Source organism: Phyllostomus hastatus, unplaced genomic scaffold, assembly GCF_019186645.2.
Source record: "Phyllostomus hastatus isolate PE091 unplaced genomic scaffold, TTU_PhHast_1.1 phas_scaffold_345, whole genome shotgun sequence".
Classification (NCBI taxonomy): domain Eukaryota; kingdom Metazoa; phylum Chordata; class Mammalia; order Chiroptera; family Phyllostomidae; genus Phyllostomus; species Phyllostomus hastatus.
Window position 1 is genome coordinate 30,152,949 of NW_025334024.1, and position 22,327 is coordinate 30,175,275.

The 22,327-nt window shown below is 54.0% G+C and overlaps 1 protein-coding gene across 2 annotated transcripts in view; it reads left to right on the forward strand.

Annotated features, from left to right (window-relative positions):
• The window catches only part of NETO2 (neuropilin and tolloid like 2), a 31,679-nt gene extending 10,511 nt beyond the window's left edge, over positions 1 to 21,168 (forward strand). Inside the window, exons 3-10 of one of the 2 annotated variants that reach the window (XM_045819175.1) lie at positions 771 to 911; positions 1,763 to 2,011; positions 7,315 to 7,338; positions 7,442 to 7,569; positions 9,535 to 9,763; positions 14,972 to 15,085; positions 16,177 to 16,510; positions 16,555 to 21,168. In XM_045819175.1, the coding sequence (XP_045675131.1) occupies positions 771 to 911; positions 1,763 to 2,011; positions 7,315 to 7,338; positions 7,442 to 7,569; positions 9,535 to 9,763; positions 14,972 to 15,085; positions 16,177 to 16,510; positions 16,555 to 16,789 (1,454 nt within the window). In that variant the 3' untranslated portion in view covers positions 16,790 to 21,168. Of the gene's footprint in view, positions 1 to 770; positions 912 to 1,762; positions 2,012 to 7,314; positions 7,360 to 7,441; positions 7,570 to 9,534; positions 9,764 to 14,971; positions 15,086 to 16,176 lie in introns of both variants that reach the window. The other variant, XM_045819174.1, reaches the window with a different exon arrangement.
• Positions 21,169 to 22,327: the final 1,159 nt, after the last annotated feature.

Below are 22,327 nucleotides of genomic sequence, written 5' to 3' on the forward strand. Positions count from 1 at the left end.
CACTGACCTCACCGCCCTGTCCAGCGTGGCCATCCACAGCCATGCCCGGTGTCATCTCGCCCGGTCACCCAGTGCTATGCCGTCCCAGGAGAGCCTCTCGTTTCTGATGCCATGGAAGAGCTACAAGTCTCGGTGTGTGGGGGAGGCGTTAGAGCCCAGACGGACTCTAAATAGACTGGAACAGAGCTGCAAGTTCTCAGAAAGCCCCACCTCTCTGCTGTCCCCCCCTCCCCCCCCCCGCCCCCGGTCCAGACACCTGGACTGGGGGCTGCTGCCGCTGCTTGTCACCGCTGCCTGCCCCTTGGGGGCTTATGCCCTCAGAAAAGAACCCCGTATGGTTGTTCGAGCCGACTTTGAGGAAGCAAAGTCAGAGCTAAATGCGTGTGTCCAGTCTACAGCCTTTCAAACCCCCTCGGAAGCCTCGAATCCGATTGGACGTTGTGTCAGACTGAGCTCCTGGGATCCTTTTCATTTCATGTCGGACCTGAGTTTTATCGTTTCACTGACTTTGCGGCTTCTCCCAAGTGGTTGGGCCCCTGCGGGGTCCGAGGACTTCCCTCCCAGGGGTCTCCGCGCAGAGGCTGCCTAGGCTCACGCCTGTGTCTTCTGTGGGTGTGTGTGCGTGTGCATGCATGTGTGTATGTGTGCACGTGTGTGTGTGTGTGTGCGTGTGTGTAACAGGGCGGGCGGTCCTTAGGGAAGCTCTGGGGTTCAGGGAGGGGCCCCGTCCTCTTGTGCTGTGACTCTCTGGTCTGCTGTGTTTCCCTAAGATGGACAGAACATCGGGATGAGGCACCTCCCCGCCACCCAGTGTGGCGTCTGGGTTCGAACCAGCAACGGAGGGCACTTCGCGTCCCCCAGCTACCCTGACTCCTACCCGCCGAACAGGGAGTGCGTCTACGTCCTGGAAGGTGCGTGGCCAGGTTCTGCCTTTTACTCAGCGACTTTTACTTCGTTGGAAGACTAAATGCGCTGGTAAAATGACCCATTTAAACCAATTTGAACAAAATTGAACGTGTATTTGAATTGAACTCTAGTAATTGTAAATATTCCTGAATACTGAACACATTAACAAGATTAGAGTTAGAATAATGTAGGAATTTTGAATCTCTTGAGATATAATTTATCTACATGCATCAGTGTATATGAGAAGTTTCTCTGATAAGAAACTTAATTGGCATCTCTTATTAGGCTTTTATGCAAATTCATGCCCATAATTACATTAGTTCCTTTCATTTCTTCTATTTTTCTGTGCATTGTGGTGCATTGTACCTCATCAACCAAGCATTAGCTTTTGGAGTGTAATTTTTTTTTTTAAGATTGTATTTATTTAATCTTAGGAAAGGGAGGGAGAAAGAGAGGGAGAGAAACATCAGTGTGTGGCTGCCTCTGTCACACCCCCTACTGGGGACCTGACCCACAACCCAGGCATGTGCCCCGCCTGGGAATCGAACCAGCAACCCTCTGGTTCACAGGCCGGCACTCAATCCACTGAGCCACACCAGCCAGGGCTGGACTATCATTTTAATCAGTTGAAGACATTGCACTAGTTTCACGAATAGCATAGGCCAAAGGGAAAGACTGCTCTAGTTCCACAAGGCACCATTATTATTCACGTAAAATAAACATTGATCAAGAACTGAATGCGTAACATCCCGTTACAGTGCCCGGCCAGGAAGCGGCCAGGGCAGCAGCCCCGTGGCTTTGACCCTGCCCCTTCTCCCCCTGCGCGCTGCCCTGACCCGCTCGCCCTGTCTTCCAGCCGCCCCGCGCCAGAGGATAGAGCTGGCCTTCGACGAGCACTTCTACATCGAGCCGTCCTTCGAGTGCCGGTTCGACCACCTGGAGGTCCGGGACGGGCCCTTCGGCTTCTCGCCGCTCATCGACCGGTTCTGCGGCGTGAGGAGCCCCCCGCTGATCCGGTCGACCGGGAGGTTCATGTGGGTCAAGTTCAGTTCCGACGAAGAGCTCGAGGGCATGGGGTTTCGCGCGAAGTACTCCTTCATTCCAGGTGAGGAGCCGTCCTGCCCGCCCGCCCGCTGAGTAGGCCCCCTGTCTGCGCGTCGCGCCCGAAGGCTGCGGAAGGGAGAATTGGGTCACGTTGGCCCTTGAACGGGGAGACCGGGGAGGCCTCGTGCGCTGTGCAGGCACACGCGTCCCTGATGGAAACACACAGACACGCTGTTGCCGGAGCGAGGAGACAAAGTAACGTAGTGTAACCAGCGTGCAATCCTTCTGCTTTTATTGAGGCTTCCGTGCGAGAAATGTGTTAATTGAAAGAAATGAAAACATCCGAATGAAAAGAAAATGTCCACAGCGAAACCATTCTCTCTATAAAACACTGGTGCTAGCAGTTCGGCGAGCGTCCCTTCGGATGTTTTCCGTACCTCCTTGTTTGTTTGTTTTGTGTACACACAAGTATATTACCTGTGGGGTTTTTTGTTTTGTTTTGTTTTGGCCTGAACAGCATACTCAACTATTTTTTTAAAAGATTTTATTTAGTAATTTTAGAGAGAGGGGAAGGGAGGGAGAAAGAGGGAGAGAAACATCAGTGTGTGGTTGCCTCTCATGCGCCCCCTACTGGGGAGCCGGCCTGCAACCCAGGCCTGTGCCCTGACTGGGAATTGAACCAGCGACCCTTTGGTTCACAGGCCTGCACTCAGTCCACTGAGCCACACCAGCCAGGGCAGCATACTCAACATTTTTTTCCTTGACTTAAATGTATTATAGGAATTTTAAGTGTCACTTTGTTACTTAGATTTTCAATGCCAATAGTCTAATATTTTCAAAAATTAACAAGTACCCGATAGACTTTGTCTGATAGATTCTCCACACAAAACCTGCGTGTGGCTGTTCATAGCAGTTTCACTGCAATTGTTACAACCTGGTGGGTGTCCTGGGGAGTTCCGTCAGCGCACAGAGGGGCTTCACCGCCCTGAAAACCCCCGTGCTCGCCTCCTCATCCCTCCGGCCCGGCCCCAGGCAGCCGCTGGTTTTCCCTGCCCCTTCCGGAAGGCCGTGGGGCTGGAATCACACCGGGTGTGGCCCTCTCTCGCTCAGTAACGTGCATTCACGGTTCTTCCTTATGTTTTCGTGGCTTCAAATGATGCATTTCTTTTTAACACCAAAGGGTGTCCCACGGCCCGGGTGGGCCCGCGTGTTTATCCATTCTGTTGTAGGACATCGCGGTTGCTCCTAAGTTTTAACAGTTATGAATGAGCCTGCTCTAAACATCCATGTTCGGGTTTGGGGTGGAGAAGGTTTTAACCAAGCCACACAGCTGCTGGGTCACATTAAAAATGTCTTTAACTTTTGCGTAAGTGGGTGATGGGGTGTGGGCAGCACAGCGCAGTGGGTGCACTTACTTCCACCGACCTGCCCTCTTCGACATGGTTATATATATATAACATTTATATATATGTTTATAACTATATACGTATATACATATATGTGCATATCTGTTTATATATACGTATCTGTATATAACTATACACATATATGTCTGTAACTGTACATATATGTCTATAACTGTATACATATATATTTAACATATATATATAACATGTATATATAACTACAGGAAAGACAGATGTTTAAAAATCACAAGCAGGCGCCTTAAAGAACTTCACTGGAAAATGTAGGTAGGACCTCCACGCACCAACCTGCCCTAGTGAAAAAACTGCTAGTCTAAACTGCCTCAGGATCTTTAATGACACCACAGAACCTATTTTAGCAATTAGCACACTTAGCATATGGCAGATATTTTAAGACTTTCTCCCTCCCTTCCTTCCTTTCGTCCTCACTTGAGGACAAGGACGTGCTTATTGATTTTAGAGCGAGGGGGAGGGAGGGAGAGTGAGAAAAATCCACGCGCGAGAGAAACATCGATCACGTGCCCCTTGCATGTGCCCCAACTGGGAACCAAACCCGCCACCCAGGTATGTGCCCTGACTGGGAATCGAACCCACGACCTTTAGGTTTACAGGATGACGCTCCAACCAACAGAGCCCCACCAGCTAGGAAAAACCGATTTTAATATATAGTTGATTGTGTGTAACTGGGTGCTAGATTCTTGCTAAAGCTGCTTATCCTTTAGCTCGGTCATTAGTTAGCTTGGTCGTGAGATTCCATATTGAAAATAGTAGGAGGGGAGTTGGGGGCTTCGCTGAGATCACATCTCAGAGGCTGTTCTCCGACTCAGTGCACCCCACCCAGCGACGGGGGGGCCGAGACACCCCAGCTCTTCTGCAGACACCTGTCAAAGAGACATTGGAGTTTCCAACAGCATTGGGATGAAAGTCGTAGAGGCCCTCTGGCACACACCAGAATTTCTCCCGGGTGGGCAGGCGTTCTCGGGCATGGTCCTCACTGCGCTGACACCCCCAGGATCAGCCCGGTCACACACGTACGGGGGCTGTCCTGAGAGAGTCTGCCGTGGCCAGCACAACGAGAATGGTCTGCACAGCCTCGGTGTCACCGGCAGCCGAGAAGAGGGGACTGGAACGCGTGTGTGGACAGTGTCGGCTGCACTGCACTCGTCAGCGGGGGCGGGAGACACCTGTTGAGTGAGCAAGCGTACTGTGTGGCCGTCACGTTCAAGATGACTGAGTGTATCGAACAGGGGTGTCAGACTCATTGTCACCGGGGGCCACATCAGCCTCACGGTTGCCTTCAGAGGGCTGAATGTCATTTCAGGACTGCGTACATGTAGCTGCGCCTTAGCAATTAAGCGAGAGCTCGGCGCTGCCGCCGGGGAGAGACAAGGTGCCAGGCCGGATACAACAGGGTGGAGGGCCCGCAGGCCTTATGTCTGCCACCTGGGGCGCAGAGCAGCAGACCTGCATCCAGTTTTGCGTTAAGCTTCAGCAGTCCTCCATGGGAAGCCTGCGGGTGACTCAGAAGGCCGCAGCTATGGCAACCGGTGACTGGCAGCCTCATCACGACAGCGCGCCTGCTCGCGCATCACGTCTCGTGCGCAGCGTTTTGGGGAAGCATCCAGTCACCCAGGTGACTCAGCCCCCCTACAGCCCAGATTTGGTGCCCTGTGACTTCTGGCTTTTCCCAGAACTAAAATCACCTTTGAAAGGGAAGGGATTCCAGACTGGAGGTGAATTTCAGGAAAATATGACAGAGCTGCTGATGGCCATTGGGAAACCTGTGAGGTCCCAAGGTGCCTGCTTTGGAGGGGACCGAGGCGTCACTGTCCTGTGCACAGTGCTTCTTGTACCCGGCATCGTCTTCACTAAATGCCTCTGTTTTTCACCGTCCATAGCTGGTCACTTCCTGGACAGGCCTCGCCAGGAGGCGGCAATCCGTGAGGAGGCCCTGTCTCAACAGACATCGCTGGCAGCTTAGGAATTTCTTTTTTTTTTTTTAACTAATTTCCCATCATTGCTAGTAGGCTTCTTCCAGATTTACCAGTTCCTAGACAAAATATATCTCATAAATATGATTTTAACTAGACAGCCGTAGTTCAGCTAGTTACGCGTTGCCTATTTATTGCGACGTGGTGTTCTTTCCTCTCGGTGGCAGGGTGATGGCATCCTCCCCCACGGGGCAGGGGGAGAAGAACCGTGCGTGTGTGCAGAGAATCGGATCGGAGCCCCGGCTCTGCCGCCAATTCGACCTGAGAAAACCCTCGTCTCTCTGACTCCGTTTCATGCTCATTTGTAAACTGGAATAGCACCTCGTCCTCCTGACACTGCTCTCATTAGCATGACATTAAACATGATGCATGTCAGACCTGGAAACACTGTGAAGTGCAAATGCAAGGTGATGCGGTCTGGAGGTCCTAAGCACTTTGTTCTAATTTGGTTACATTTTAACTGCGAGCCGCAGAAGGTTGCTCTCCTGATGCATACAGACAGCTCACAGAGAAAGAGCTACTTTTCTTCAAAGCAAAAATCTTTACGTATAAAGTTGCCTGATTTTGTTTAATATTTTAAATCATTGTCCAAATAATTAAGGCCATTGTTTTTGATGTACATTTGCAAAGATCTGATTCATGGGCAGGATTTCATGACGGGCGTTTTTGACACTCGAGTATCACCTACCGCAGTTCATTGGATTTAGTTCATAAAAATCAAAGCGACGCCCTGGCCGACCTGGCTCAGTTGGTTGAGCACCGTCCCATGCACGGAAAGATTGTGGGTTCAATTCCCGGTCAGGGCACTATACAGCTAGGTTGCGGGTTCGGTCCCCAGTCGGGGCACATACAGGAGGCAACCAATCGATGTTTCTCTCTCCCTAAAATCAATAAATGTGTCATCAGATGAGGATTAAAACTAAAACCAAACTCTGACAATTTAATTAAATCAGTTGTTTTAACATAAACCGGTATCCTGAGTCTCCTACCAACTGCTCCACAGGGCAGAAGACCCTGCATCCCACCCGGTCCTCTTCCTTCCCCTGCCGCTAGGCAACAGCAGAACGTACAATGTATCATTCTAACCCTTCGGGAGCACACGAGTTATCGGCATTAAGGACGTCCCCAGTGTTGGGCGGCCACCACGACCGCTGGACTCACGTGCAGAAGGTTTTGGTCATCCCAAGCTGGAACTGTGTCCCCTTGAAACACTCGTCCCCAGTCCCCGCCCCCCTTGTCTCTGCCCTGGGCCAGTCTGGGCATGTCACGTGAGTGCAGTCCTGCAGTGTCTGCCTGTAGCATCTGGTTGTTCCACCAAGCCGTGTCCCAGGGTTCCTGCACACTGTAGCGGATGCTAGAATGTCATTCCTTTTTAAGGCTGAATAATAACCATACTCGTCGTATCGTACGGACCACACTGTGTTCATCCGCCCGCCGCGGGCTGCCTGCGGCCACTGATGGAGTAGGGGGTTTTCAGGAAGCAAAACTAAGTTATTAATTCAGGATGGGATCGAAAGTATATACATCATCACTTAAAAACATTGATTCTGCCCTGGCCGGTGTGGCCTAGTTGGTTGGAGCACAGTTCCACAAAGCAAAAGGTCACCAGTTCGATTCCCGGTCAGGGTACATGCCTGGGTTGCGGGTTCAGTCCCCAGCCGGGTCGCGTTTAAGAGGCAACCAGTCAATGTTTCTCCTTCTCGCTTTATCTCTCCCTTCCCCTGTCTCTAAAAGATAAATAAATAACACCTTTAGAAAAAACATTCATCCTATCCGTGAGCGTCCGGAGTTGCTCATAAGTAACCAGTGCTCCCCGGTCTGTAAGCAGAAAGTTCTCCCTGGCGTTGTCACCGCACGCACCGTTAGCCGTAACGTGAGACGTCAAAGCTTAAAGTGACCAGCACCGTGTCTCCGAATGCCAATGACCTTCTGCTTTTTTTCTGTTCCAGATCCAGACTTTACGTACCTAGGAGGTATTTTAAACCCCATCCCAGGTTTAGTATATTACCTCTTTTTCCTCACGCCGCGTCCCGCCGGTCTTCCTTCCCCTTGACCGTGTCCCTCTGTCGCTTGCAGACTGCCAGTTCGAGCTCTCGGGGGCCGACGGCATCGTGCGCTCCAGCCAGGTGGAGCAGGAGGACAAGACGAAGCCCGGCCAGGCGGTGGACTGCATCTGGACCGTCCGGGCCACGCCGAAGGCCAAGGTGCGGCCGGGTGCCGGGGCCCTGCCGAGAGGGAACGGGAGACGTGATTCGCACGATGCACTTGTTTCGCTTTATGCCGATACTCACTGATTCTGTGAGCTGCCTCACAACTTCTTAAAATTTGTTTTTGTCCCGTGATTACGTACCTCTTGAGATCTCAGCATGGTTACCATGAGATAAGCCACAGTGTACGTTTCAGAAGTATCACACGCGCATGAAGGTTCTTACTTTCAGAATCTTAAGGTCTTAAAAACGTGCGGGTTCCTAATTGAAGCGTGCAAGTGTGGACCGGGGGGGGTCATCCCTGGTCATGGGTGCATTTAAAACGTTTTGTGAGGAGAAGGAATATTGGGTCACAAGAAGTCAGAGCGTCTCGTCAAAGGTCTCAGAGCGCGTCAGAACCCACATACCGGCAGGTGGTCTGGGTGCCGAGTCCCTGCTCTGCTTGTCTGTACCCCCTGCTAGGCTGCTCCCCCTCAGTGTGCGCCCCCCGCTAGTGTGTGCCCCCCGCTCGGCTGCGCCCCCCCCCCCCCCCGCAGAGCTTCCCGCAGGGCGTGCAGGACGGGGTTTCTAAGGAACAGACAGATGGAGACGGGCTGCTCACTGCTCCTGTTTTTTTGCTTTGAATTTATACTTCTAGGAAGTTGACAGAGTTAAAGTTATATTTATATGCACATGTGTAAAAACAGAATAGAGAGGGGGAGCACACCTTTTAGAAATTATGAAAACCCTGTTTACCGTCAGGCTAATGGGACAGAGTAGAAAACGAGAAACGCACCTGTGACGAGCACTGGGCAGTGTCGGGTCAAATGTAACAGATTTGTTTCAAAGCATCGATGAGCTTCCGGCAGAAGACACAATTGTTACGGAATAGAGAGGAGGGGAGAGAACTGGACCCTCCAGCGGTAAATTGACAGCTGCAGTGGCGGGTACAAATGCCCGCTGCTGTGTGACGAGTGGCTGATGACCCGGCCGGGGCAGGGGCGTGCTGTTAACAGCCACACGGAGACCGGTACAGTGAGGCCTGGGGTTCAGGTGACCTCTGTGGCCGACACCCCTCAAGGTAAACCAGGAACCCGCAGAGGGACGTGGCTGCCGTGAATGTCCAACTGGAAAAATCCTTCCGCCAACACGAGTGGATAGCCAGGGAGCTCATCTTCCCGGGCTGGGTCTCCGGGTGGGGGCGTCTGGGGTCTCCCCTATGTCTGTGTACCTCCAGCCCTGTCTTCGTTCACGGTTTGAGACAGGAATTCGCAGTCCGTGTTCAACCCAGGAGTCCCTGAGCCCCGAAATGAACAAAACGGAGCCGGGCTCACACAACCTTTGAGGCACGTGGCAGAAATAAAAACAAAGTAACTCTCCGTGGAGGCCACGGGGCCGTGGCGGATGGAGCCCGGCTGGGCGGGAGCGCACGCCAGGGGGCGGCCCACCGCGGCGCCCGCAGGGCGGACGCAACACTCGGACAGTGTGCCGGACCCTAAACACCCTCGGGGGAGGGGCCCAAGGGGCGAGCGAGGACAGTGGCCAGGGACACTCAAAAAATAACCAACTATAAAAAAAAAATCAACAAAAACCAGCTAGAACTCGTGCAGGTGTGCAGTGCAGTTACCGAAAGGGAGGCGGAGAGCATTACCCAGAATGCACGTTGGGGGCGAGGGCGGTCCAAGGGGAGGGTGTAGCGGGCAGATTATTTCTTCCCAACCTGTCAATAACCGTGCAATTGCTCTCATGAGGGAAACACGTGCCACAGTGGGGCCTCGTGGAGCAGAAAGTCTCTTCTCCTTGCAGACGGAGTTTGGGTTCCTGAGCGCATGGTTCTGGTCGGCCGCTTCTCCGCTGTTTTCCCGCCGGCTGTTATAACGCAGTTTGATCTGCAGTTTGATCTCCCGCGTGGACCCGCGGCAGACGGGAGAATTCAGGTCCACGCGTCTCTCGAGCAGCCGTGTTCTTTTGTCTCCGCCGCAGATTTATCTGAGGTTCCTGGATTACCAGATGGAGCACTCCAACGAGTGCAAGAGGAACTTCGTGGCCGTCTACGACGGGAGCAGCTCCATCGAAAACCTCAAGGCCAAGTTCTGCAGCACGGTGGCCAATGACGTCACGCTCAAAACCGGGGTCGGCGTGATCCGGATGTGGGCGGACGAGGGCAGCCGGCTCAGCAGGTTCCGGATGCTCTTCACCTCCTTCGTGGAGCGTAAGTACCGGCAGACCCCCTCCCCCACGCCCTGCCGTCAGTTTCGTGTCAGTTCCATCCGCTCAGATACAGTTACGGAGCGTTTCCCTTGATAAAGCCTGCAAGTTTCAGGGTGAAGAAGTAACAGAGTCCTCCCCTCTTCCTAAGGTGCTGTCGTGGGTAAAGCAGCCACATTCGTGCAGAAATTGCTACCCTCCCTTATCATCCGCCGTAGACAGTGGTGGGGAGAGCTATGCGGAGGGAAAGAGCCTCCCCGGCCTCCCCTCTCCCTCAGCGTGTGGCCCCTCCCCACCCCTGTAGCCCCCCCTCCCCTCTCTCTCCAGCTTCCTGACACCTGCCTATGTGCTCGTGTCCCTGTTTTTCTTCCCTGAGGGGAAGCGTGTTACACACTGCACGATGGGTCCTGGAACGCACTCCACGCTCGTTCCGAGGGGCCCCCCTTCCTTCGGTCGCTGTGCAGAAGTGGCCGTCTGCATGCTTGTTCGGTCCGTCTCCTGCGTGCGGGCACGAAGGTCATTTCCAATGCTTTGCACTTACAGGCTGGGTCCCAAAGAATAATGTTGTGCGTGTGTGTGTGTGTGTATCTTCTCGGAGGTGTGTCCTCAGGAGGACTCCCGGAAGTGGGGGCACTGCCTCGCCAGGTACATCGTGTGTGGTTTGGTTAGGTGAACCCCAACGCCGAGTTGGCGACTTCTTCCGACAGAAGGCTCTTTTCTCTGCGCGGAAGACCTGCCGCTTGCTGCAGCCGCCTTCCTGCACTGTCGCAGCCGGATCTCCCGGAGACCGTGCCGCCTCCGCCTCCCCTGGCACCTTCGTGGTGTGGAGACGCCCTCCACCCTCAACCCCCACGAGCCCCTCCGCCAGCTGCGAGCCTTTCTTCCGCAGCCTCCTAGCCTTACACAGCCTCACTTTGATTCGGCGCTGCACTAGCCTAAATCGCATGTGAAAAATTCTTTGATGTTTCCGTTAATACCAAAGTAGATCAAAGGAGCATCAAAATGTTCCATAAATTTTTACAAAAGTTCCCGTGTGAAGATCTCCTTCCAATATACACATCTGAGAGCTTCAGACATTTTACATGCGTCTCATTAATCCAGGTTGGGAAACTACCTCTCTTGCTCCTCTCTGAGCTGTTTGCAATTGGTGGCCGTTAGGAACCCAGCCTCGGAGCAGCCCCGGGTTCAGCCCAGGTTTAGGCAAACGGGCCTGCCCTGCACCGGAGACTCACTGCAGACCGGCCGTGGCAGGCTGCCACCGGGACTGAAATAGGAGCGCGCGGCTCTGGGGACCGAAATAGAACAGCGGCCAGGATGCCTTGGGCGTCCTCCCGAGCTCAGGATGGGGGCTCGCGCCTTGCTCTTCAGGAACGGCGTGGTTTGAGGAAGACGGTTTCTAGGACTGGCACCGTGAAAGCCGGAGAAGGTATTTCTGTCGGAATCAGCCCCTAATGTGATTGCCAGTGACACACGGCTGACAGGCGCCCCGAGGGCTGCGCCGGAGGACAGAGCCGCCTCCCTGACTGCCTGCCTCCCGCATCAAACGTGGAGCTGAAGCGCCGGCGCCTCCGCTCTCCCAGGCAGGACCCGCAGGCCAGAGAGGGGGCAGGAACCCCGGGCCCGGGGGTCGGGAGCAGCTCCTCACCGGCTGCTAGCTTTGCTCCTCCTGCCTCTGTCCCTCCGTGTACTTCTCCACTGACGCGTATCCCCAGCAGCCACATCGATAGCAGACACCCGGCCGGCAGCTGCGCTCGCCCATCGGAAGTCCATGAAGTTTAATCCACTTGTCACGACAGAGCTGACTCGCACGCCCTCCAAACAGAAGCCGCCGGGGTCGGCGCCACGGTGACCGGGTTCGTGAACGTGCAGGGCGGTGTACAGAGCTCCCCGGTAAAAGTCGGGTACTCGCCACCCACTGCTCCATCGCTGGGGGAAACCGAGCAGAAAACCTGTCTCTCTTTCTTCTTCTTTTTTTTTTTTTTTTGCCACTTTCGAAGCTACACGAGCCACCCAGATGCAGCCCCGTAATGGCATTGCGAGTAAACGTGAAGAGCTAATGACAGTTTGACTCAAGCAATCAGAATACTTGTTAGCCCCAGGGCTATTTATAACCCCCCTCCACCTAGCTTAAACATGGCTTCTCCGCCCTGCGTCCCCGTTTGTGAACGGGAGAAGACAGTGAAATTAGAATTCTACATGTGCTCGGAGAGAGCTCGAAGCACAGGGTCCGGCGAGGGGGGGGGGGGCCGGCTTGCGTGCGGTTGGAGTGTGACACCGTGGGTGTGACCCTGTACCGTTTTCACTGGAACATGCCACCCACAGTGTCATATGGTGTGCTTGAGTGGGATATTGTCGTGTTACAGAATGACATGCTTATGGTTCTGGCATAAAAGAGGGGCGTTATTTGTGCTGGGCCCCATGGCATCCTGGTCTGATACAGAAGCAAATAAACCAAAAACCCCCAGCAAACTCCAGCTTCTTCTAGAACTGAGGAGTTTAAACATCGCCGTGTTCTCCAGCCTGTGATTTCCAACTTGTTCCTCTCACGACACACGTAAACTAATCACTAAATTCTGCGGCACACCACAGAATGTGTTTTTGCTGATCTGAGGAAAAAACAGGTACAATTTTGATTCATTCGCACCAGATGGCTGTGGTTGTGTTGGCTGTCATCGTTTTTTTATTTGACCGTCTAAGGGAAAAGAGGCCGGTGCCTCTGACTGCATAGTCAGGTACTGCGCATTTTACAGATTCATGCGGCGCACCGGCTGGAAATCGCTGCTCCGGGCCATTTGTCACATGTCAGAATGCGGCCCTGGCCGGGTGGCTCAGTCGGTTAAAGCGCCCTCCCGACACACCAAGGTTGCAGGTTCAGTCCCAGGTCAGGACACATGCAAGAATCAACCCGTGAGTGTGTAAATACGGGGTACAACAAATCAGTATTTCTCCCTTTCTCCTTTTTTTAAAATATTTTTTAAAGATTTTACTTATTTTTAGAGAGGGAAGGGAAGGAGAAAGAGAGAGAGAGAGAGATATCAATGCGCAGTTGCTGGGGGCCATGGCCTGCAACCCAGGCATGTGCCCTGACTGGGAATCGAACCTGCGACGCTTTGGTTCGCAGCCCGCGCTCAATCCACTGAGCTACGCCAGCCAGGGCCCTTTCTCCTTTCTTCTCTCGCTCTAAAATCAATAAACCAAAAAAAACATTGTCAAGTGCGCACACCCTGAAACTGTGATGCGGTTTTACGATCCCACAGCACACCTGACGTCGGCGTGCTGGCTGACCTTGCACTTGAAATACCACCCTCCGCCCTCATCGGCTCTCCTGTCCTCCGGCCAGTGGCTTTGACGTAGCCTCCTGATGTAGACTGTACCCGGACAGTCTAAGGGGTGCGACGTTGACAGGTTGCCCTCCTCAGAGTGGGTCACTTGCTATGTCTCCTTTCTCACACTTAGATCGAGAACCGCAGTGTCAGCCTGATTCCGATCCTTCAGAGTCTCACCCGGTGGTGGCCCCAGAAGCCAGAGGGGGCCTGTAGCCCACCCACTCATGTGAGAGGCAGCCGAGGCCGGGCAGGGGCCTGCCCACCGGGTCCAGGTGCGCTGCTCACACGCAGGCCCGTCTCTCTTGGCTGTGGGTGGGTCGGTGGCTCCACTGGCAGCCTCACAGCAGAACGATCCCTTCCTCCTGGATGCAACGGGTTTTCTGGAAATGTAGGACGTGTTAGGCGGGGGCTGCCTTTCATTTGATCACGTTCATGGGAGTCAGGGGTGCGCTGAGTCGGGGAGTTCCACCACACCTCCGCGGAGGTGGCGGAAGTAAGCTGGCCCAGCTCTTGACTTGCGGGTTTCTTGCTGGAATCTAGGATTTGCTCCCTCACAGAGGCAAGCACACGCGTCGTAGTCCAGAGTGACACACATTTATGTGTGCAAGGAGGGAGCTGCAGAGGGGAGGCTCCAGTGGGACAGGAGCACGCCGGAGCCCCTGACCACGTAGGAGAGCTGAGGGGACTCTCCTCCGAGAGGACGACATTTGGGGTGACCCTGGAAGAAGAGTAGGAGGTCCCCACGAGGGGAAGGAAGGAGTCGTTTCAGACCAAAAGAGCAGCTGACATAAATACGAGAGTGTGTGGTACATAAACCACGTACCTTTATTTTTTCGTTGTCATTCTGGTACAGTTGTCCCAGATTTCCCCCTCTGCCCTCCTCCGCCCGCCTATATACTTTTTAAATTTGAAATTCCAAAGAGTTTTTAATTTTCATTTTGCTCCGATGCTAAAGTCTATGCAACCTGAAATGCACCATTTCTAAGCATGCACGTCCCCGGCACCGAGCACAGCCCCCTCGCTGTGCCCCCACCTCCCCCCGCCCACCCAGCAGGTTTCTCTGCCCGCACTGTGCCTCCGACCCGTCAAACGCCCCTCCCTGCCCGCCTCTCACGCCGCTCCCGGGCAACCTCCACTCTGTGTCCTCCGGCCGCCTCAGACCAGTGGGATGAGACAGCGTGGGTCCTTCTGTTTGGCGTCTTCCACGCAGCACGATGCTGTCCAGGCTCGTCGCGCAGGCAGCCAGTCGGGGTTTCCTTCCATGCTGGGGTCTGAGTCACACTCCCTCGTGTGTGTGTGTGTGTGTGTGTGCACGCGTATGTGTGCACGCCCCACGAGATGACTGTCTGTCCACGGTCCACAGCCACGGGGCTGTTCCCACCTGCGGCTCTTGGGAATGGCATCACTGTGGCCACGGGGTTCCGGAAGCCCTCGGAGCTCCTGCTGTCAGTCTCCTGGGTGGAGCCCAGGAGGGGGAGTTGCTGGACCACGTGGGGACCGCCAGGCCGTCTCCCACAGCGGCTGCACCATCTCACGGCCCCACCCGTGGGGCACAAGGGCTCGCGTGCTTCTGCATCCTCTCCAGCATTGTCCTTGCACGGCTTTAAAAACTGTGCCAGGCCGTGTACTGTGGGAAATGCGTCCATATCGTCATGACGCTGACAGTGGCCTTTTGGTAGCCAGGGTAAGGAGAAATGTCCCCGCGTCATCATCTGGGATCATTGGCCCCCTGTCTCCCTGTGTGCCCAGCGCAGAGGGGACTCCGGGGCAGGCCCCTGGGGCAACACAGCGACCCCACGACAGTCGGCGCGAAATGAGTCCACGGGAGCGCGTGGCCGCCCGCGTGCTCCCCGGCCTCGGCAGCGCGGTTCTCTCTCCCCCCGCAGCGCCCTGCACGGGCAGCTCCTTCTTCTGCCACAGCAGCATGTGCATCAACAGCTCCCTGGTCTGCAACGGCGTGCAGAACTGCGCCTACCCGTGGGACGAGAGCCACTGCAGAGGTGAGGCCCGCCGGCTTGCGGGGCAGACGGAGCTTGGCAGCCCCGGGGCGGGGGGGGGGGGGCGCGTCACAGGTGCTGGTCTGCCCCTGCGCCCCGATCGCCGCTTTGGCAGAAACGGAGACCTGTGTGTTACTATTGTTTGAAATGGATCATAGACCTCTGGATGTGGTAAAAAAAAAAAAAAAAAGAAAGAAAAGAAAAATACTTAGACTGCTTTTTATTGTAAGCTGTTCCAAAGTTCGCCATGATATTCTTGCCCTTAGTCTGTTGGTCATTGGTCTTGGGGAGACACCCTATTCTCAGAATTATTCAGAAAGGGGCCTCGAGGATTACTATTTTTTAAATTGCATGGAAACACGGTTTAACAAAAATCGATGGCTGGATTCGGTCTGACAACATAAAGCAGGCTCTTTGGGAGAACGGCTTGTGTTCAGGTCATAAAGTTGCCTGCGTCTCCTTCCCACGGAGAGTCCTGCAGGGCGAAGTCAGGCCGTAGTGACCGTCCAGTGTCCGCACGCCAGCTGCCCGGTCACTGTGTCAGGGCTCGAGTTTATCTGCCTTTTACTCGTCATGGGCTCGATAAACATCTCCCTGTGCAAAGGGAATGACTCCGATGCACCAGACGTAAAGACCAGACCGGAAGTATTTCCCGTAATCATCCCTTTGAAGCAGTGGCCGGGGGCAGCGGGCCTGGGAGGGCCAGTCTGGGCATCAGGTCCCCCGTGAGGTCCCTGGAAACACGCGGACGTCCTCACACCTGCCCCAGAGCAGGAGGCCCGAGGTGACAGAACAAGGGTGTACGTTCTGGCATTTTCTCCACGCACGTGTTTTGTTTGCTTTGCTCGCGGCATTCCCCCGTGGCTTCCGAGCACGGAGCTGAGTCCTCTTCCGTTTCTGCCATCTCTCTTGCTATTGTGATGCTTGGGGAGTTGAAGCAGAACTCCTGCCACGGTTACTTCACTTTTCATTTTAAAACCTAAACGTGCATTGCATTGTCCGTGGTGTACTTGACCCGCGTGTCTGCTCTGCCCGAGTGGGGGACTCGTTCCCGAGTCGCCAACGCCCGTGTGTGTGTGTCTCTCTCTCCGCAGAGAAGAAACAGGCGGGCCTCTTCGAGCAGATCACGCGCACGCACGGGACGATCATCGGCGTCACGTCGGGGGTCGTGCTGGTCCTCCTCATCGTGTCCATCCTAGTGCAGGTGAAGCAGCCCCGCAAGAAGGTCCTGGCGTGCAAGAGCGCCTTCAACAAAACGGGCTTCCAGGAGGTGTTCGACCCGCCGCACTACGAGCTGTTCTCGCTGCGGGACAAGGAGCTGGCCGCCGACCTGGCCGACCTGGCGGAGGAGCTGGACGGCTACCACCAGCTGCGCCGCTCGTCCTCGGCCTCGCGCTGCGTGCACGACCACCACTGCGGCGCGCAGGCGCCCGGCGGCGGCGCCGGGGGCGGCGGCGGCGGCGGGGCGGCAGGGCGAACAGGACCAACCTGGCGGCCGTGGAGCTGCCGTTCCGGAACGACTTCGCGCAGCCGCAGCCCATGCAGACGTTCAACAGCACCTTCAAGAAGAGCAGCTACTCCTTCAAGCAGGCGCGCGAGTGCCCCGAGCAGGCGCTGGAGGACCGCGTGATGGAGGAGATCCCCTGCGAGATCTACGTGCGCGGCCGAGAGGACGCGGCGCAGGCGTCCATCTCCATCGACTTTTAGCCGCCGGCCGCGGGCGGCGCGCACCCCGCGGGCGTGCGCGTGCCCCTGGAGCGCCCCCTGCGTTCCGCCGAGAGCCCTGCTCGCGGGTCGCGGCTGCGAGGACTTCCCTTCCCGGCCACCCGCTGCGGTGGTGACGTGTGTATCATCTCAGGCGGTCGACGCGCGTTGAGCGAACCCAGGAGCGTGCTCCGCTCGGTGAGAAACGGTAGCCTGTGTTGCTCGGTGTCCTGCAAGCGGCGCAGCGGCCAGATGGCACCCAAGGGTCCGGCGACAGGAACCCGCTCTTTTTTAAAAAAAAAATAAGATTTTATTTTAGTTTTAGAGAGGGGAAGGGAAGGAGAAAAGAGAGAGAAACATCAGTGTGCAGTTGCCTCTCCAGCGCCCCCTAATGGGGACCTGTCCTGCAACCCAGTCCTGTGCTGTGACTGGGGATCGAACCGATGACCCTTTGGTGGCGCTCCATCCACTGAGCCACACCAGCCAGCGCAGGAACCTGCTCTTGATGGACACCGCTTGGTCAATATTCTGATCCCACAATACGTTTAAAGATAAGATTTTTCTCTATGTTCCTTTTATTTTTTTTTCTTGCAACTTGGTGGGTTGCGCAAGCCAGAGATTGTACCATTTCACCCTCTTCCATCGGTGTACGTGGCGTGAGCACCGCGCGAGTTTCCACATCGGCATTTGTTCTAGACTTTGTCAGACACGCGCGTTACCATGGTGAGCCCAATTAAGACCGAGCGCTGAGCTTCCTCCATCTGTTTCTTCCTGACTAATTTCTAGATTGTTCCCTTCTAATTACTGGACCCTTAGTCTTTATTTTCTGTAAGAAGCAGATGATACGGTGTGATTTATGGCCTGGAAGTCTATATTTGGTCTTAGTTATAGTACAAAATTTCACAGTTCTGGGATGTATGTGCCATTGCCAATTATGACTAAAAACTTGGGGGGATGAAAACTTATAGAAATCCTTTGAAATTTCCCGAATCTGGCCACACCCAGGGGCAGCCCATCCATCCCTGTCGGCAAAGTCACACTCGGTACCTTGGTGGAGAGGCTGGTGGTTTTGCTCATTCCCAGCGGTTCTCATCAGCAGGCGTGTTCCCCGTTATTTTTATGAAGAGATTAGTTAGCTCCCTCTGTATCCGTTTACTTTGTAGCGTACGGTACCCCAGGCCGTCTGGAAGTTCAAGGGAAACTCCCATGAACTTGTAGAAGCCTTTCCATCACTGCTTGCGTGGGACAATATATTTCTCTAGGTCTTACCAAGAATAACAATTCCCACTTTTTTTTTTAATGCACATTTGACCTGCTGGTTTTTATTGATGGCATAAAAACAATAATTTATAAACGCGATGCAAAAATTCATTGTGCTTTTTCAGACTTTTGGTATCGTTTGATCCTGGACAAACTTGAGGAGTGGAATCAAGATGCGCGCCCTGCAGGACAGATTTCCGGCGGTGTTCCCCATAGCCGATCGGCAGGGAGGGGAGTGGACCCTGTAATTTATTGTAAAGACCTCGGTAATGTGTACATAAGCTCTGTGTGTCCTTTTGTTACTGCATCCGGTTTACGATACAGATTTTCGCTGTGTGGTATTTATTGCTCTATATCACTACACAAACCCTCTATGTATACATTGTTCCATGATTCTTCAGTCCTGTTATTCATGGCACTGAGGTTTTGGGTCTCAGCTGTGGAAAGGAATCTGTCTGTTGAATTATAACCAGTTCAGACTTGCCATTCAAGCAGGATACGTTCTCATTTCCTATGTTTTTGCATAGTAAATTCTCAATGAATTGAGAAATTGAAATTTCACTGGATTTTGTTAATTCCTTTAAATAGCACATCTGTGTTTTCTCAGAGTAGTGGGAGCTGTGACCTTAAATGATACATATATAATACTCCTTCAAAATGAATTTTATTGTCGCATTTTTTACTTTTTAAAAAGCATAGAATATCCAGAGGCTTAGAAAACATGCACATGATGTATATTCATGATTTGAGGATTTTTTTTAAGATCAGCATCATTTCTCATTTCAAAAATGCAGCTCGGGACGGTGGGGAGACGTCATGAATGTGGTACGCAGTAAATCAACGGACCAGGGCCAGGTGACGCAGCTCAGTTCCCTCACAGCTGTGTCCAGCAGGTCTGTCCACAGGTGACCCGTCAGCCACCATCGGGACAACGTAATAAATACTTCATGACAACCCATCTCCTTCCCGATGCTGAAAGGGAAATGAGCATATTTCTGTGTAACGTAATAATATCCATGGCAAAAACAGCTGTTCTCCACCTTTAACATCTAAGTTAGAGTAGAAAATAATATAGTATGCTGAGCTACATTATCTAGAATCACTGTAACTTTACTTTTGAAGTTTGTATCACGTGTGAAACGGGCAGGAAGAGGCCCACCAAATACCATCTTTATGGACACATTTTCCATGGAAACAGCACAACACGGCAGGTCAAGTTCAGACAACAGACTCGGCTCTGCATCGTACAGCGGCCGGAACCAACGACAGCAATGGTTTCTGTGTGTCACGACAGCAAACCCGGACACCTGCTGAGGCTGGCCTTCTCTTACTCTACAGGAGGGGAGGGTCTTTAGCCAGGATGTGGCTTCCTCGGAAGTTAAACAAGATGCAGAACGCAGAGAGAGGCCCCGTGGCTGCCCTAGGCCGGCGCAGGCAGGGCAGGACACGGTCCACCCCGCGGGGACCGAGCTGAAGAGCCGGTGGCCGCCCGCTGAGCCGGTCTCGGACCGCCCTGTGGCGTGTGCCTTCGTTGACCTAGAGGTGGCCACTGGATTTCCGATGGCGCTCGGTCAGCATCCAGCAGTCCGCGCCGGGAAGAGGACAGAACTCATACACGTTAGGCATGATTTCTAGCATAACGCTAACTGTTGTACATAGAGCCTTTTATCTTTGAGGTCAGTGAGAGAACTTTTCCAACCGTTTACTAAAGTAAAAGCCATACATTTTACCAGTGGGAGGTGGAAGCCCACCATCTCACGGGGGTTTGCGTACCCTTCACGCAGACCTCGGGGACCAGTGTTAGCCTGCGAGGGGACACGCCGGCCTGGGGGACACCTTCCACGCAGGAAGACCCGCACCGCAGCTGTACGGGAGCACCGTCAGTCTTCTGTGGCACAGTGGCTCCTGCACGTCCCAAGAAACCTGACGACGTCCCCACCGCCATGTCTAAGGTGTTTAGGACCAAAGTGGGAGGCTCCTTTGGTGGGGGTCAAGGTCTCCTTCTGAACGGTCGTCCAGATCCACGGATGTCTCCCGAGCAGGGCGCCCCCTCGCTTCAGGGGCGCGTCACCGGGTGCGCTGGGACAGGAGGGGCCTGCGTGGTTCGGGGAATGATTCTCGGTCCCAGGCAGCACATGTGTGTGCGCAGGGTGGCGTGTGCCGCGCTGTTCGCGTCGGATTATGTCACGTATCGGAAAGAATGTGTCTTGGGTCTGACTCATCAGACTGGTCAGGGGGAATCTTGAGTTTGGGGGGTTTTCTAAGAACCGAGAAAGAGGATCTGGTCCAAGTTCATGGCTGAGGAGGCTGGAGCCGGAGAGGAGAAGGGGCTCCCTGTCTCGGAGCGAGCCCCCCGGGGTTCCGCCGTCGCCCCGCTCTCCAGTTTTCAAGTCGGCAGTCTTAAACGGCGGCCCCGATGGCCCGGGTGAGCTCGTCGTTCTGACTTACAGTGTAAAATTTACCTTGTAACCGTTTTCTATCAAAGCATCGTGTTTTCCTTTTTTTCTCTTTACCTATGGAAACCGTGTCATTCTACGACGTGTGTAGCCAGGGTTTCTTGGCACCTACAAACGCGGCAAGACAATGACTGTGAATTCTTAATAAAACAATGTTTGTTAACAATCACAGACTTGATTGGAGCGTCAGTGTTTTTGCTTCTGTGATCTTTTTTAAACTTAAAGGAAACAGTGTGTCCTCGGGAAATCAAACATCTGTGTGTTGCCTGTCTTGAGTTTGGAGAATGATTTGAGTTCGGAGCCGCGAGTGGTTGTCTTTTTCAGCGCCCGGCAAAATCGGTGGTCTGTGCTTTGGGTGCCTCTGCTCATCCTAAGAAATCCGAAATGCTGGATTTGCCTTTCCTGGGTAACTCTTTGATGTATTTCTGTGATTGGTTTAAGGGCAACAAAAGCCCAAGACACTAAATGACTGGGGTGCGTGTCTAGTATGGACTGCCTTGAGCACGTATTTTTAAAGAATGGATTTTCCTTTTAAAGATGAATTCCGGGCCGTAGGGAATTCTCCTATGCTAATCTGGGGCTTGACACTGCACGGTAAAGAATTTGACCCCGAACCTGAAATAAGGACTCGTGCTTTGATTATCTTGCTGGCCTCGGTTTCCAAAGTCTGGAGAAGTGGCCAAGAATCTTCACTTCCTTTGGAGGGCCAAGTTGGCATTTCCTATCTAGAAGCTTCCAAAGTAAAATAAGTATAGTTCTGAGATTATATATATATATATATATATATATATATATATATATGCAGCCTCAGGCTACTGCACTGAAAGCCATTTGCAGTTTTCAAATCTTCAAGCGAAGATGAACTTTTTGAAAAATGAGTCCGTCTTCGGTTTCCCGCAGGATGCAGTCCACCGCGGCGACCCGCGGACGCGGGGTCCCGGAGCAAGCGGCTGCCGCAGCACGCTGTCCTGGCGAGCGGCCGAGGGCATCGGTCCCACGGCTCGGGACGGATGAGTGGCCCCGTCCAAGGTGCCCAATGAGGAGCGTGCAGAGAGAGGCCAGAGCTCCTGGGTCTTCCAGTCACCCGGACACAGGCCTCCGGGCAGAGGGAGAAGAGACAAAAAGGCAGTCGACACGGGTCTGTCCCCACAAAGAGTGATGGGCGATTTCCCTTTGTGTCATTTAGGGTCCAGAGCCAGCTTTCACCCAAGGGCGCTCTCGCTGTCCAGGCTCCGCAGGGCCCGCGCTGCAGGTGGCTGAGCTGGCACATGCGCTTTGCTGAAGCGTCTCCAGGGCTGCTGGTGGCCGGGAGGGGCTTTGTATCGCACGTCTCGGGGTTCAGCCAAGCTTCTCAAGTCTGGTTCCCTTCTTCCACTCCTGGCTCGGTGCTGCTGTATCAAGTGGTGTATCACAGGAGTAGTCACGCCTTTTGAACCAAAGCATAGCCGTGTGAATGCTGGGGCCACGGAGGCAGACACGTGGAGGGGACTGTCCCTGAGGACGAAACAAGCCGTTCGTGTCCAGAACCCACCCCGCCCGCCCCCCACCCCGGGTGAGAGGTGTTCGCCGAGACATTGCAGAGATTTCCTGCTGTGATTTAGGAAAAAAGAAAAGAACGTTTCCTGGAAGATGGTGCCCTTTTTTGGCTTGGCTTTGTCCAAAACGATCGAAACCCAGCTCAGGAAGGTGGGTCTCGCCGCAGTGGTCTTCAGTGGCCGGCTGAGGGCCGCAGCTGCCTGCTCCGGAGACACAAGGGCCCCCTCCGCGGTCTCGGCAGAATCCGTTGTTCCTTCGAAGCTGCTGGCGCCGACCGCGCCCGGCCCTG